Here is a 15583-nt window from a genome sequence, read left to right as displayed (position 1 = left end):
AGGTAACGGTGAGGGGGCCTCACTTCGAATTCCAGCTTGTATCCCTGAGATACAATCTGTATAGCCCAGGGATCCACCTGTGAGCGAACCCACTGGTGGCTGAAATGTCGGAGACGCGCCCCCACCGATCCTGGCTCCACCTGTGGAGCCCCAGCGTCATGCGGTGGATTTAGTGGAAGCCGGGGAGGACTTCTGTTCCTGGGAACTAGCTGTATTGTGCAGCTTCTTTCCTCTACCCCTGCCTCTGGCAAGAAAGGACGCACCTCGGACTTTCATGCCTCTTTGTGATCGAAAGGACTGCATTTGGTAATACGGTGCTTTCTTAGGTTGTGAGGGAATATATGGCAAAAAATTTGACTTCCCAGCCGTAGCTGTGGAAACTAGGTCTGAGAGACCGTCCCCAAACAATTCCTCACCCTTATAAGGTAAAACCTCCATGTGCCGTTTTGAGTCGGCATCACCTGTCCATTGCCGAGTCCACAGGACCCTTCTGGCAGAAATCGACATTGCATTTATTCTAGAGCCCAGTAGGGTAATATCTCTCTGGGCATCTCTCATATACAGGACAGCGTCTTTTATATGCCCCAAGGTCAGTAATATAGTATCCTTGTCCAAGGTATCAAGTTCCTCAGATAAAGTATCTGTCCATGCTGCGACAGCCGACGCAATTGCCGGCCTTAGCAGAGTACCTGAATGTGTATAAATGGACTTCAGGATCCCTTCCTGCTTTCTATCCGCAGGATCCTTTAGGGTGGCCGTATCCTGTGACGGCAGGGCTACCTTCTTAGATAAGCGTGTCAAAGCTTTGTCTACCCTAGGGGAGGATTCCCAGCATAACCTGTCCGTTGGCGGGAAAGGATACGCCATAAGCAACCGTTTGGAAATCTGCACTTTCCTATCTGGAGATTCCCAAGCTTTTTCACATAACTCATTTAATTCATGTGAAGGGGGAAAAGTCACCTCATGCCTTTTTTCCCCAAACATATAAACCCTCTTGTCAGGGACTGGGTTTTCCTCTGAGATGTGTAATACATCCTTCATTGCTATAATCATGTAGCGGATGGCTTTAGCCATTTTAGGCTGCAACTTTGCATCATCGCCATCGACACTGGAGTCAGAATCCGTGTCGATATCTGTGTCAACTATTTGGGATAGTGGACGCTTCTGAGACCCTGGCGGCCTCTGCGTTGTAGGGTCAGGCATGGGTTGAGACCCTGACTGTCCCAAGGCTTCAGCTTTATCCAACCTTTTATGCAAGGAATTAACATTATCATTTAAAACCTTCTACATATCCATCCAATCGGGTGTCGGCGGCGATACCACATTCATCTGCACCTGCTCTGCTTCCACATAGCCTTCCTCATCAAACATGTCGACACAAGCGTACCGACACCACACACACAGGGGATGCTCTATTTGAGGACAGAACCCCCACAAGGCCCTTTGGAGAGACAGAGAGAGAGTATGCCAGCACACACCCCAGCGCTATATGACCCAAGAATTACACAGTAACTTAGTGTTTACCCAGTAGCTGCAGTATACACTGATTTTGCGCTAAATTTATGTGTCCCCCCCCCCCCTCTCTTTTTACCCTCTTTCTACCGTGATTCTGCAGGGGAGAGCCTGGGGAGCTTCCTCTCAGCGGAGCTGTGGAGAGAAAATGGCGCTAGTGAGTGCTGAGGAAGAAGCCCCGCCCCCTCAGTGGCGTGCTTCTGTCCCGCGATTTGTGTAAAATAATGGCGGGGGCTCATGCATATATACAGTGCCCAACTGTATATATGCTCTTTTATGCCAAGAGGTACTTAATTGCTGCCCAGGGCGCCCCCCCCCCCCCTGCGCCCTGCACCCTACAGTGACCGGAGTGTGCGGGTGTAATGTGGGAGCAATGGCGCACAGCTGCAGTGCTGTGCGCTACCTCATATGAAGACTGGAGTCTTCTTGCTTCTCACGCCGGCTTCTGGCTTTGCGAGGGGGACGGCGGCGCGGCTCTGGGATCGGACGACCAAGGGTGCATTCCTGTGTTCGATCTCTCTGGAGCTAACGGTGTCCAGTAGCCTAAGAAGCATGACCTATCCACAGTGAGTAGGTCTGCTTCTCTCCCCTCAGTCCCACGTAGTAGAGTGTCTGTTGCCAGCAGATCTCTCTGAAAATAAAAAAACCTAACAAAATACTTTCTATTCAGCAAGCTCAGAAGAGCTCACTAAAGTGCACCCAGCTCGTCCGGGCACAGATTCAAACTGAGGTCTGGAGGAGGGACATAGAGGGAGGAGCCAGTGCACACCAGTATTCCTAATTCTTTCTTAAAGTGCCCTGTCTCCTGCGGAGCCCGTCTATTCCCCATGGTCCTTACGGAGTCCTCAGCATCCACTAGGACGTTAGAGAAATAAATTGTTAACTTAACCAGTTCCATAACCAGTCATTATTTCTGGTATCAGTCCATGAAAGATTTGCATGGCAAACTGAAGAAAAGTGTATAAATGTGCATGTTGTGGATGTAGAATACATAATGCAGCAATAAGGTGTCCTACAAGTTAGATAAAAAATGGGCCACATTTCAACAGGCCTACATACCTTGTATATTAATTACAAGTCTACAATGCATCAGTAAATACACATTTAGAAGAGATTAAAATCATCAGATACCCAATATGCCCATTTGTAGATCCTTACCTTTTGAATAAAATTTTCTATTTTGTTTTGCAGTCCCCACCATCTAAATTTAATTGTTACTAGTTTGTAAGCACACATGCGTGGACAGTCCTCAGCGTTTGCCAATTCTTTCTGCAGGAAAGAGAAAAACATGTAGGCTGATCTATGTTCATTTAATTCCATTATGATTCAGGGTGACAGTTTCATCAACCTCAACAGATAGGAAACATTAATGAAAATGTTCTGCAACTAACAATCTGGTCAATACAAATTGATAAATAAAAGCAAATGTTTGGGTTGTGGCTACTGGTGTATATGCACATCTAGATCCAATAACCATTACGTAGCTGCGGTGGGACGCATAAAGGACGAAGGTCATGAGGAGGGGCAATGGGAGCCTCCCCTGTCATCTCTCCTGCACGCTTCAGCCTCGTTCCTCTCATCCTCCTGAATGCAGAGGACTGGATGAGTGTTGAGGGGGAGACAGTGCGACAGCGGCTAGGAGGAACAGCACTGCAGCACCCAGACTGAGCGACGCTGCCATCAATGTGTGGGGTAATGTGAATTTCAGCTCATACTTTGTGGCGTAACGTGACTTTCAGGTCATATTGTGTGGCATAATGTGAAATTCAGCTCATATTGTGTGTCATAATGTGAATTTCAGCTCATATTGTGTGGCATAATGTGAAATTCAGCTCATATTGTGTGGCATAATGTGAATTTCAGCTCATATTGTGTGGCATAATGTCAATTTCAGCTCATATTGTGTGGCATAATGTCAATTTGGCTCATTCTGTGGCATAATGTGAATTTGGCTCATACTGTGTGGCATAATGTGAATTTGGCTCACTGTGTGTCATAATGTGAATTTGGTTCATACTGAGTGGTGTAACATGCATTTTGGCTCAATATAGCTCATTTTTAAGTTAATCATTTTTGTGTGGCCCCTGAATAAATATCCAAATGGCCCTTGGTAGGAAAAAAGGTTCCCCACCCCATATCTTCATGTTCTACCAGCTTCTGTCCTTTGCCCGCTATGTGTCCAGTGAGCTACTATTTGAGCATTGCCCTCTCCCTCTAAACTCTCACCTGCACCACCTTCATCAATGTCACTTGTACTAGTTCTTTGTGTGTGCCTATTATGCTTGACTTTTAAGTGCCTGACCAATGCTGTAGAGTTTTGTAGCGTCTTACAAATAAACACTTTCTTATTAAACTCTCTTTAGCAAAATATCTTTTTTGTTTACAATATCACAATCATTTATGGAACTATCCCATATGTTGGGTATCATATTTATAAAGCTTGAGGGAAAGATAAATAATTTAACACTAGGATTAAACTATGAGTGTAGTACGGTCTATCATGTTTATTATTCTTATAAATGTTTTTTTTAATTACTTTTGCTAAGCTTGTGACAAATAAAAATAATCAAAATACACACATTATAAATTATTACAAATCCAAACCTCAGCACATTAATAGAACAAGGAAAGATCAGTTCTGTAATCACTGGCAAGTATGTACAAACATTACTACTGTATATATAGAGTTTCTGAACAACATCCCATGCACAGTTGGAGTTTACATCATGAGGTTTTAAAGGTTTTTTTTATCCCCAGAATTAAAATGATGCTATAATAGCCCACAACTAGTAAAATAGCAGGAGTCTGGTGTCTGGGCCATCTATGTGAGATGCTCTGGCACAATACTGGAGTGTCTAGCAGACATTCCATGGACGGGTGGATGCCAGAACTACCAGCAAAATCTATACAAAGAATGACAATCGGAGAACAGTTAGGTGCAAAATGGGTTCAGTACACAAGGTTAGCAGACCGAGCGCAGTCTAGGATTAGCTGGATACCGAATTCAGTTTCAGCAGGATTCAGTGGGGCACAGCAAACACAATATTACAAAAAAGCAGATTAGGAAGAGACAATTATAAGTCCAAATAGAAAATAGCAATCAAGGATTTTTCTTGTTAGGTAATACTGGCCATCTTGGTCAAGTACTCCTGACAGCCTCTAGTGGTTCATTCAGAACATGCCCACTCCTCAATGCTCGATTTCCACCAAGACGGCAAAACTATCAGCAAAGAATGATAAAAGAGCATCTACACAGTGATTCAAAAGTCGCAGTACACACTTTTGTTTCAAAAACTGCAGAAAATGGAAAGAAACTGACTTTAATTCAAGATGGCTGATTTCAAGATGGTGCCCAAGTTCAGTACATACCCTAAAAGATAGCCCACCTCACCCATACCTTACTGGAGTATTCAGTTTTCCCATTTCCTGCACAGTTTTTGCAACAAAAGGATGTACTGTGACTTTTAAATCGCCCTGTATATCTTTACACAGGCATCTCCCAGAGAGGTGGTCAGCAGTTCGAGCCCACCTGTGCATATTTCTCCTGATGTAAGCAAGTGGTACAGGGTTTCTCTGCCCAAATTCAATTCAGTTCTGGCTTCTGTGTGCTCCAGATGTGCCCTGATAATGCATGCTTTAGCACTGGGTAATGATATGCCAAGATGTATATCAAAAGTGATTGGTGCTTCAGATCAGACTTTGTCTTTTTTTGTATTTGTCGGAATGGATCCGACAACTCCTAATCAATCCCATCTCAATTCGACTTTTTCAAGTCGAATTGAGATGAGGAACGCAGTGGAGGAGAGGGGGGGCGAGCTGCGGGGAGACCAGCAGGGACAGCCGGTGGGCATACAGGGGAGATCAGCGCTACAGTAACGCTGCAGCAGGGTGTCACACAGAGACGTCGCTTGCTGGAGCCAGGTGGACGCTGCCGTGAGCGGCGGCTGTGACACACCCTCCGGCTACGCTGCTGTAGCCGCTGCTGTATCGCTGCTCTACCCCGTCTCAGCTCCTGCATCTCAATTCGACTTTTTTTAAAGTCTAATTGAGATTGCATTGAATGGCCCAGGTTGGATCCATTCCGACAAATGAATGTCGGAATGGATCCGACTTCAATTGAATATACCCCTATGTGTTCGAACCAGACCAAGTAGCAGCTCGGCACAACTGTAAGGCCGAGACGGGATGCGGTCATTAGGTCGACCACTGAAGTTCGACATGCATTAGGTTAACATGGTCAATAGGTCAACATGGTCATTATGTCGACATGTACTAGGTCGACAGGTCAAAAGGTCGAAATGAGTTTTCCATTTTCTGGACTTTTTCATACTTGACGATCCATGGGGACTACAATTGGGAACGGTAACCTGAAGTGAGCCATGCAAGGGGACACAGTGCACTAATTTAATCACTTTACGAAAAATACGACACCGAAAAAAGTAAAAAATAAAAAAAAAGCTTAAAAAAAACCTCATGTCGACCTTTTCCCATGTCAACCTTGCCCGAAAGCATGGCGAGCGAAGAGAGCCACACGAGAGGACACGGTGCACTAATTGGGGTACCCCGTCACTTTACGAAGAAAACGACACCAAAAAGTGTCCAAAAACATATGTCGACCTTTTGACCTGTCTGCCTAGTACATGTCGACCTAATGCCCCTGTCGACCCAATGACTGTCGACCCAATGACCCATACCTGCCGACACACTGCGGGCAGCCACCCAGGAAGAACCACAGATCTCGTCGAGTGGGCCTGAATAGACGTCAGCAAAGGCAGAGCCGCCGAAGTATAGGCTGGTCAACCTGAGCCAACAAGCAATTGATTGCTTAGAAGCCGGACGACCAATCTTGGTTGCACCATAAAGGAAAAACGGCGAATCAGATTTCCGATGACGAGCAGTCTTTTTGACATAAACCTTCAGAGCCCTCACCACACATCCAAGAACTCTGGACCAATGGAAGCGTCAGACACCACCAGAACCACAATGGGTTGATTCACATGAAAAGCTGAAACCACTTTTGGCAAAAACGGAGGTCGGGTCCTGAGTTCCGCCCTGTCTTCACGAAAAAAATCAAATAAGGGCTCTTACAAGAGAAGGCCCCCAATTCAGAGACACATCTGGCAGACGCCAATGCTAATAACATCACCGTATTCCAGGTAAGAAATTTCAACTCCACCCTATGTAAGGGTTCAAACCAGTCCGATTGAAGAAAGTACAGAACCACATTGAGATCCCACTGAGTCATGGGAGGTACGAAGGGCGGTTGCATATGAAGAACTCCTTTTAGGAAAGTTTGTACTTCCAGCAACATGGCAAGTTGTTTCTGGAAGAAAATAGAGAGCGCCAAAATCTGTACTTGGATGGAGCCTAAACGTAGGCCCATATCCACTCCCGCTTGCAGGAAAAGTAGAAAACGACCAATTCTAAATTCCACGGGAGAAACCTTTCTACTTGCACATCAGGAAACATACTTTTTCCAAATACGATGATAATATTTAGACGTAACTATCTTCCTGGCATGGACCATGGTGGAAATAACCCTGGAGGACTTACCACGAGATCCTCTCGGAGTGGTGGAGACCCCACGGCCCCTGCCTCTGAACCTGGCCACACGAAAGGACTGCAAGGAGGGTCCTGTGTAAGAAAGTCTAGCAGGTGGCGCAGCCGATTGCAGATAGGTAGAATTACCCGCCATTGCCTGAGAGATCCATTTACTTCATTCGTCCCCAAACAAGGCATCACCTGTAAAGGGAAGATTTTCTACACCCTTTTTGGAATCGGCGTCCGCTGACCACTGACCTAACCACAGAGCTCTGTGTGCCGAAACAGCCATAGCAGTAGAGCGGCCATTTATCTTACACAATTCAGCCTCGCTCATAAACTTTGCAGCATCCTGCAAATTAATAATATTATCGGACCACTTGACTGCCCTAGAAATCCACCCACAAACTATTCTGGGGCGCTGTGCTACGCCCACTGCCATATATATTGCCTTGAGAGTGGTCTCAATTTTTCGGTCAGCAGGGTCTTTAGGGGATATAGCCCCTGGCACCAGCAGTACCAATTTCTTACCAATTACCAATTTCCAATTACCAAGTAATTACCAATTTCAATTTCTTACGTCTGGACACAGACGTATCGACTGACAGGGGGGGTTCCAATACCTTCCTGTCCCCAGCTGGGAGGGGAAAAGTAGATAAAAACCTCCGAGGAGTTTTACATTTCTTGTCAGGGTTTACCCATGCCTCCCTGGCCAGGGAGTTTAATTCCTTAGACACAGGAAAAGTGGCTGAAGTCTTGGGTCTAACATTAAAGTACAACTCCTCATCTAGTCTGCTACCTGATCTGATATGTGAAGAACCTCTCTTACAGCATAAATTAGGGCCTCCACCTTGGGTGACAGACAGCTGTCCTCATCCATATAATCATCATCCACATCAGGCTGATCAGAATCAGACTGGAGCACCTGTGGCAGTGAGCGTTTATGTGAAACCAACAGAGGAGGCTGAGAAGCCTTTCGAGTATCTGCTGCTTTGGCCATACAATCAATAGAGTGTTTTAACACCTGTCTCTCTTTTTTAGCTGCAGCTAATTCTGAATTCACATTCTGAATCATGCTTTTAAAAGTATCTAGCCAGTCAGGTGTCTGTGAACTGTGTCCTTGCAGAGATAAGGAGCACTATTCACACGAGGGACCCCGCTGAAGAAGGGACAAGCAGCACACATAACCATGTCAACAGACATTGTACACAACTGTAATACAGCGCAACTCACAGCAAAAACACCTCCACACAGACCCTAGAGAGCCCTTGGAGTGACACAGAGAAACGGAGACCAGCACATAGAACCCAGCAGCAGTGTGTGAAAATATGTGTATCACCTTATAGATGTGCAGCGGCACTACCACTGATGTGCTCCCCCCTGCTATGACCCCCTGGTACCAGTACAGAGTCTGCAACAGTGTGGGTCCATGGAGGAGCAGCGTGCATGCAGCCTTGATGATCTGCAGCAGCAGGAAATGGCGCCTTCCCGCCTATGGTCCCGCTCTCTGGGAAGCCCCTGCCCCTGTAATGGCGCGCAGTCCCACAAATGCTTACACTGGCTGAAATAGCAGAAACAGTACACACAAAGCCTAATGACAGTTAGCACTGTGGAGCATAAGCCCGCTGAGCCAGTATAGTCCGCGGCGGGCACTGCAGCTCATGGCCCGTGACCGCCGCCAAACCGCACCAGGGTCCCGCTAACCAGGACCCCGGTGTTAACACTCACCGCACCTGACGATCTTCGGCATCTGTTAGGGGGTGGTGGCTAGTTGCTGGCGTAGGCACACACCGTATGGTGTGTGAAACAGCACCTCAGGAGCTCAGTGTCCTGTCAGCTGGGATTACGAACCATTAACCCTCAGGAGGTTGGTTCGGTCCCCCCTCTAAGTTCCATGAAGCAGGTAGACTGGTTGCCAACCAGTACTACCTGAAAATAGATAACTAAAAAAAAAAATCAAGGAAACTCTGGAGCTCCAGAGAAATGCGGTGAAAAAGGCAAATCAATCAAGAGAAACCTAAACGGGCGCTACCAGGGCTGATTCTCACAGCAGCTGTGTAGGAGATAGTCACACTCCTCAAACAAACATAAGGAAAAACAGAAAAACAGCATTAAAATCCACCGTGGTAATCCGGTAACCAAAAGGAGAGTCCTTTCAATAGCCCACTGACCAGGGGGGAATGCAGATCCTGACAGCTTTATCTAAAGGACTCTCATTTGGTTACGGGATTACCACGGTGGATTACTCATTGTGCACGGCCCAAGCATCGAAGGTTAAGGGACCCCAACAAATGTGCCTCCTTTTTGCCATCTAACAGGATTGACGCTAAGTGGACTTTTCCCTGCATAATTACCTCGGGACCGGTAACTATATCCACCTTTGGACAATCACTTATGATCCCAGCCAAGTAATGCTATTCTATGGACTTTTACTACACACAGGACTATAACTGTGAGCCCACACATTATGACCATTTAAAAGGGGTGTAAGCAAGTATTGCAATTTTTGCTTTGCATTTATTGATGTTTTTATCCCACTGTATTGGTATACCACCATTAGACATATGTCATTATTGATCTTATTTGAGACAACTTTGTTGTTATAACTGAAGTTCATATATTAAAATTGTTTTCTCATATGTCCTAGAGGATGCTGGGGACGACATCAAGACCATGGGGTATAGACAGGATCCGCAGGAGACATGGGCACGCTAAAGACTTTTCATTGGGTGTGAACTGGCTCGTCCCTCTATGCCCCTCCTCCAGACCTCAGTTTTAGAAATGTGCCCAGGTCGACTGGATGCACTCTGAGGAGCTCTACTGAGTTTCTCTGAAAAGACTTATGTTAGGTTTGTTATTTTCAGGGAGAACTGCTGGCAACAGACTCCCTGCTTCGTGGGACTGAGGGGGCAGAAGTAGGAACCAACTTCCTGAAGAGTTTCATGGCTCTGCTTCTGGCTGACAGGACACCATTAGCTCCTGAAGGGTACTGAACGCTAGCCGTGCCTAGATGCTCACTCCCACAGCACGCCGTCACCCCCCTCACAGAGCCAGAAGTCAGAAGACAGGTGAGTAGAAAACAGATCTTCTATCAAGAAAAGTGACGGCTGAGGTACAGCGCGGCTGGCGGGAGCGCAGCGCGCCATTGCTGCCCACACACACAGGCACTGCAGGGTGCAGGGGGGGGGGTTGCCCCGGGCAGCAAAAACACCTCTATAAACTGGCAAAAAGGGGGCATAAGATGCCCAGGCACAGCCCTACCCCCGCCAGTATACATATTATGAAAAGTTTCTGAGGTAAAAAGGGCGGAGCTTCTTCCTCAGGCAGCCAGCACACTGCTCAGTGCCATGTTCTCTCTCCTCAGGCTGCAGAGACATCGCTGGTCCTCCTTCACTTCTGACTACAAGTATTAGGGTGCAAAACGGATGGTGGGGGGGGGGCACAAGCGAATTTGGTCCTGTACAAGTGTGTTTTACTTTGTAAAAAGCGCTGCATGTCAGTGGGCATTCTGTGTTCACAGGCATTAGATACTGGCGCTGGGGTTGTGAACTGGCTGCTCCTAAACTGTGTCCCTCTGACAGATTTTACTGTGGGTTTATCCCCTATAAGTCCCAGTGTGTCTGTGTGTGTGTTGTACACGTGTGTAAGACATGTCAGAGGCAGGGAGTTCCTCCCCGGAGGAAACCATTTTAGGGACACAGAAGTGTAATGTGGTGACGCTGCCAGCACACCAAGAGCCTGCATGGGTGAAAGAAATACATGATAGTATGCATCATATCAATAGGAGATTAGATAAGTCTGAGTCTCATGCTGAGTGCTGGAGAAAATCTGTGGTGGATGTGATTTTTCAGGGCTCTGTTCTTCCATCCGCAGGCGACCCCTCTGGGTCACATAAGAGACCATTTGCAAATATTGTGAATACTGATACCGACACGGTCACGGATTCTTGTGTCGACGATAGTGACTCCAGGGAAATAGATCATAAATTGGCAAAAAACATACAATATATGATTGTGGCTATAAGGGAAGTTCTGGAAGTCACAGAAGCCACTCCTGTACCTCAGGAGAAGGCTTATTTCTATAAAGAAAAGAAATCTAAGGTCACTTTTCCTCCTTCCCACGAGCTTAATACACTCTTTGAAGGGATGTGGGTGAATCCCGAAAATAAATTTCGTATTCCCAAGAGAATTCAGATAGCTTATCCTTTCCCGGTGGAGGACAGGAAAAAATGGGAGTCACCCCCTGTGTTAGACAGTGCACTGTCCAGGTTGACAAAGAAGGTAATTCTCCCTGCACCTGGCACGGCTTCACTAAAAGAGCCGGCAGACCGAAAGATGGAAACTACATTGAAATCCATTTATGTTGCCAATGGTACGCTGCTCAGGCCCACAATTGCTTGTGCGTGGGTGAGTTGCGCTATTGAAAAATGGTCAGAAAGCGTGTCATCAGAAATTGAGTTAGGGAATATCAAAGACGCTGCCGCATACATGCTAGAAGCGATGAAAGATCTTGGACTCTTGAGTTCACAAGCCACTACCATGGCAGTATCGGCTTGGCGGGCGTTGTGGATTCGCCAGTGGAACGCGGATGCAGATTCCAAAAGAAATATGGAGGCTCTCCCATATAAAGGTGAGGCCTTATTTGGCGATGGACTGGATGCGTTAGTCTCGGCGGCTACCGCAGGTAAGTCAACATTTTTGCCCTCTGCGCTTGCACCGGCAAAAAAGACATATCACTTGCAGTCCTTTCGGCCCAATAAATACAAAAAAGCGAGAGGTTCCCCCTTCTTTGCGGGTAGGGGAAGGGGAAAGGGAAAGAAGTCCACAGCAGCTTCAGGTGCCCAGGAGCAGAAGTCTACCCCTACTTCTGCCAAATCTTCAGCATGACGCTGGGGCTCCTTTGCGGGAGGCCGCTCGGGTGGGGGCACGTCTCAAACTGTTCAGCCAAGGTTGGATTCTGTCTGGACTGGCTCCCTGGGTGTTGCAAATAGTGTCCCAGGGATACAAGCTGGAGTTTCAAGACGTTTCCCCATGCCGATTTTTCAAATCGACCTTGACAGCTTCTCTTCCAGAAAGGGAAGCAGTAACAGCGGCAATCCAAAAATTATGTCAGGATCAGGTCATAGTCCTGGTACTTTTGTCACAACAAGGGGAGCCAGACTGCTCGGTCAGACCGATCCTAAACCTGAAAAATCTGAATCTCTACTTGAAAAGATTCAAGTTCAAAATGGAATCACTGAGGGCAGTGACTTCCAGTCTGGAGGAGGGGGACTACATGGTGTCGGTAGACATAAAAGATCCTTACCTGCATGTTCCCATTTATCCTCCTCACCAGGCTTATCTGAGATTCGCGGTTCAGGATTGCCATTACCAATTCAAGATGTTACCTTTCGGTCTCTCCACGGCGCCGAGGGTATTGACCAAGGTGATGGCAGAGATGATGGTTCTCCTGCGTCAAAAAGGAGTCAATATAATTCCTTATCTAGACGATCTCCTGATAAAGGCAAGATCCAGGGAGCAGTTGTTACAAAACATCACACTCTCCCTGTCAATACTCCAACAACACGGTTGGATCATAAATTATCCAAAGTCACAGTTGGAACAGACGACAAGATTGTCTTTTCTCGGGATGATTCTGGACACAGAAGTTCAGAGAGTATTTATTCCGGTGGAAAAGGCTCTGGAAATCCAGAAAATGGTAAAACAGATATTGAAACCATCGAGTGTGTCGATCCATCAGTGCATTCGGTTGTTGGGGAAGATGGTGGCGGCCTACGAGGCCATACAGTTTGGCATGTTCCATGCCAGGGTATTCCAGTGGGACCTGTTGGACAAGTGGTCGGGATCCCATCTACACAGGCACCGGTAGATAATCCTGTCGTCAAAAGCCAGGATTTCGCTCCTGTGGTGGCTACACAGTTCTCACCTACTAGAGGGACGCAAGTTCGGGATTCAGAACTGGCTCCTGGTAACCACGGATGCAAGTCTCCAAGGCTGGGAGCTGTCACTCAGGGAGAAAGCTTCCAGGGAAAATGGTCAAGTCAGGAAGCCTGCCTTCACATAAACGTGCTGGAATTGAGAGCCATTTACAACGGCCTTCAACGAGCTTTACATCTTCTTCAAGATCATCCCATGCAGATCCAGTCGGACAATGTAACAGCAGTCGCATACATAAACAGGCAGGGTGGAACGAAAAGCAGAGCAGGTGATGAAGATCCTCCTCTGGGAGAAAGACATGTAAAGGCTCTGTTGGCAATTTTCATTCCGGGAGGAGACAACTGGGAAGCAGACTTCCTCAGCAGACACGATCTCCATCCAGGAGAGTGGGGCCTACACCAAGAAGTCTTCACAGAGGTGACAAGTAGACATGATGGCATCTCATCTCAACAAGAAGCTTCAGAAATATTGTTCCAGGCCGAGAGACCCTCAAGCAATAGCAGTGGATGCGCTGGTGGCCTAGTGGGTGTTCCGGTCGGTAAATGTCTTCCCTCCACTTCCGCTGATCCCAAAAGTGCTCAGGATCATAAGAACAACAAGAGTTCGAGCAATCTTCATTGCCCCAGACTGGCCAAGGAGGGCTTGGTACCCAGATCTTCAGGAGTTGCTCATAGAAGATCCTCTGCCTCTTCCTCTTCGCGAGGAAATGCTGCAGCAAGGGCCGTGCGTGTATCAAGACTTACCGCGGCTACGTATGACGGCATGGCTGCTGAGCGCCGGATCCTAGCCCGAAAGGGTATTCCCAAGGATTCATCCCCACCCTTATTCAGGCCAGGAAGGCGTAACGTCGAAACATTACCACCGTATTTGGAGAAAATATGTGTCTTGGTGTGGATCCAAGAAGGCTCCTACGGAAGAGTTTGAGTTGGGACGTTTTCTCCATTTTCTGCAGGCTGGTGTGGAGGTGGGCCTACGATTGGGATCAATCAAGGTCCAGATTTCGGCCTGGTCAGTGTTCTTCCAAAAACAATTGGCCTCTCTTCCAGAGGTTCAGACCTTCGTGAAAGGGGTTCTGCACATCCAGCCTCCATTTGTGCCTCCAGTGGCACCATGGGACCTTAACGTGGTGTTGCAGTTCCTTCAATCAGATTGGTTTGAGCCTCTACAAGAGATAGAGTTGAAGTTTCTCACTTGGAAAGTGGTGATGCTTTTGGCATTGGCATCCGCGCGGCGGGTGTCTGAATTGGGGGCCTTGTCTCACAAGAGCCCTTACCTGATCTTCTATGAAGATAGGGCAGAGTTGAGGACTCGTCAACATTTTCTACCAAAGGTGGTTTCATCTTTCCACATAAACCAACCTATTGTGGTGCCAGTAGTTACTGACACGTTCACTGAGTCAAAGTCTCTAGATGTGGTTAGGGCTTTGAAGATTTATGTCGCTAGAACAGCTCGAATACGGAAAACAGAGTCTTTCTTTGTCCTGTATGCTCCCAACAAGATTGGGTGTCCTGCTTCCAAGCAGACTATTGCACGTTGGATCAGAAGTACGATTCAGCACGCTCATACTACGGCTGGATTGCCATTACCGACGTCGGTGAAGGCCCATTCCACTAGGAAGGTGGGCTCATCCTGGGCGGCTGCCCGGGGGGTCTCGGCATTGCAACTTCGCCGAGCAGCTACTTGGTCAGGGTCAAACACATTTGCTAAATTCTACAAGTTTGACACCTTGGCCGATGAAGACCTCAAGTTCGGTCAATCGGTGCTGCAGGGTCATCCGCACTCTCCCGCCCGTACTGGAGCTTTGGTATAGACCCCATGGTCTTGTTGTTGTCCCCAGCATCCTCTAGGACGTATGAGAAAATAGGATTTTGATACCTACCGGTAAATTCTTTTCTCCTAGTCCGTAGAGGATGCTGGGCGCTCGTCCCAGTGCGTACTTTACCTGCAGTTTAGTTATTAGATTTACACAAGTTATGTTATCTTAGTTTTCAGCATGTTGCTGCAATTGGTTCATGCCTGTTGGCGTGTGTTATGTTGAATGCCATGTGTGCGGCATGGTTGAGGGTGTGAGTTGATAGATATCTCACCATTAGTTAAGTAATTCCTTTCCTCGAAATGTCAGTCTCCTTGGGCACAGTTCCTACAACGGAGGTCTGGAGGAGGGGCATAGAGGGAGGAGCCAGTTCACACCCAATGAAAAGTCTTTAGAGTGCCCATGTCTCCTGCGGATCCGGTCTATACCCCATGGTCTTGATGTCGTCCCCAGCATCCTCTACGGACTAGGAGAAAAGGATTTATCGGTAGGTATCAAAATCCTATTTTAGATCACTTTGAGACATATCAGTCAATCAGTTCAAATTGGTTTTAGCGCTGTTTTTCCGTTTTTCCTCCAGAGAAATGCACCCGGCTCCTTGGGCACATTTTTCTAAACCGAGTCTGGTAGGCGGGGCATAGAGGGGAGGAGCCAGCACGCACATACACACACTAAAGGTTTTTAAAGTGCCAGGCTCCAGTGGACCCTATCTATACCCCATGGTACTGAAGTACACTTCCCCAGTATTCACTAGGGTGAGAAAATAAGATTTTACTCACCG

The 15583-nt window shown here is 47.2% G+C and overlaps 1 protein-coding gene across 1 annotated transcript in view; it reads right to left on the bottom strand.

Moving 5' to 3' along the window:
• Window positions 1-15583, bottom strand: part of PITPNB (phosphatidylinositol transfer protein beta) — a 149535-nt gene that overhangs the window by 10616 nt on the left and 123336 nt on the right. Inside the window, exon 9 of the mRNA XM_063913177.1 lies at window positions 2671-2781. Within this exon, the coding sequence (XP_063769247.1) occupies window positions 2671-2781 (111 nt within the window). The remainder of the gene's footprint in view (window positions 1-2670; window positions 2782-15583) is intronic.

Source organism: Pseudophryne corroboree, chromosome 1 (genome assembly GCF_028390025.1).
Source record: "Pseudophryne corroboree isolate aPseCor3 chromosome 1, aPseCor3.hap2, whole genome shotgun sequence".
NCBI classification, from domain to species: domain Eukaryota; kingdom Metazoa; phylum Chordata; class Amphibia; order Anura; family Myobatrachidae; genus Pseudophryne; species Pseudophryne corroboree.
The sequence above is the reverse complement of the archived record's forward strand: the minus strand, read 5'-3'. Positions and strand labels throughout refer to the sequence as shown.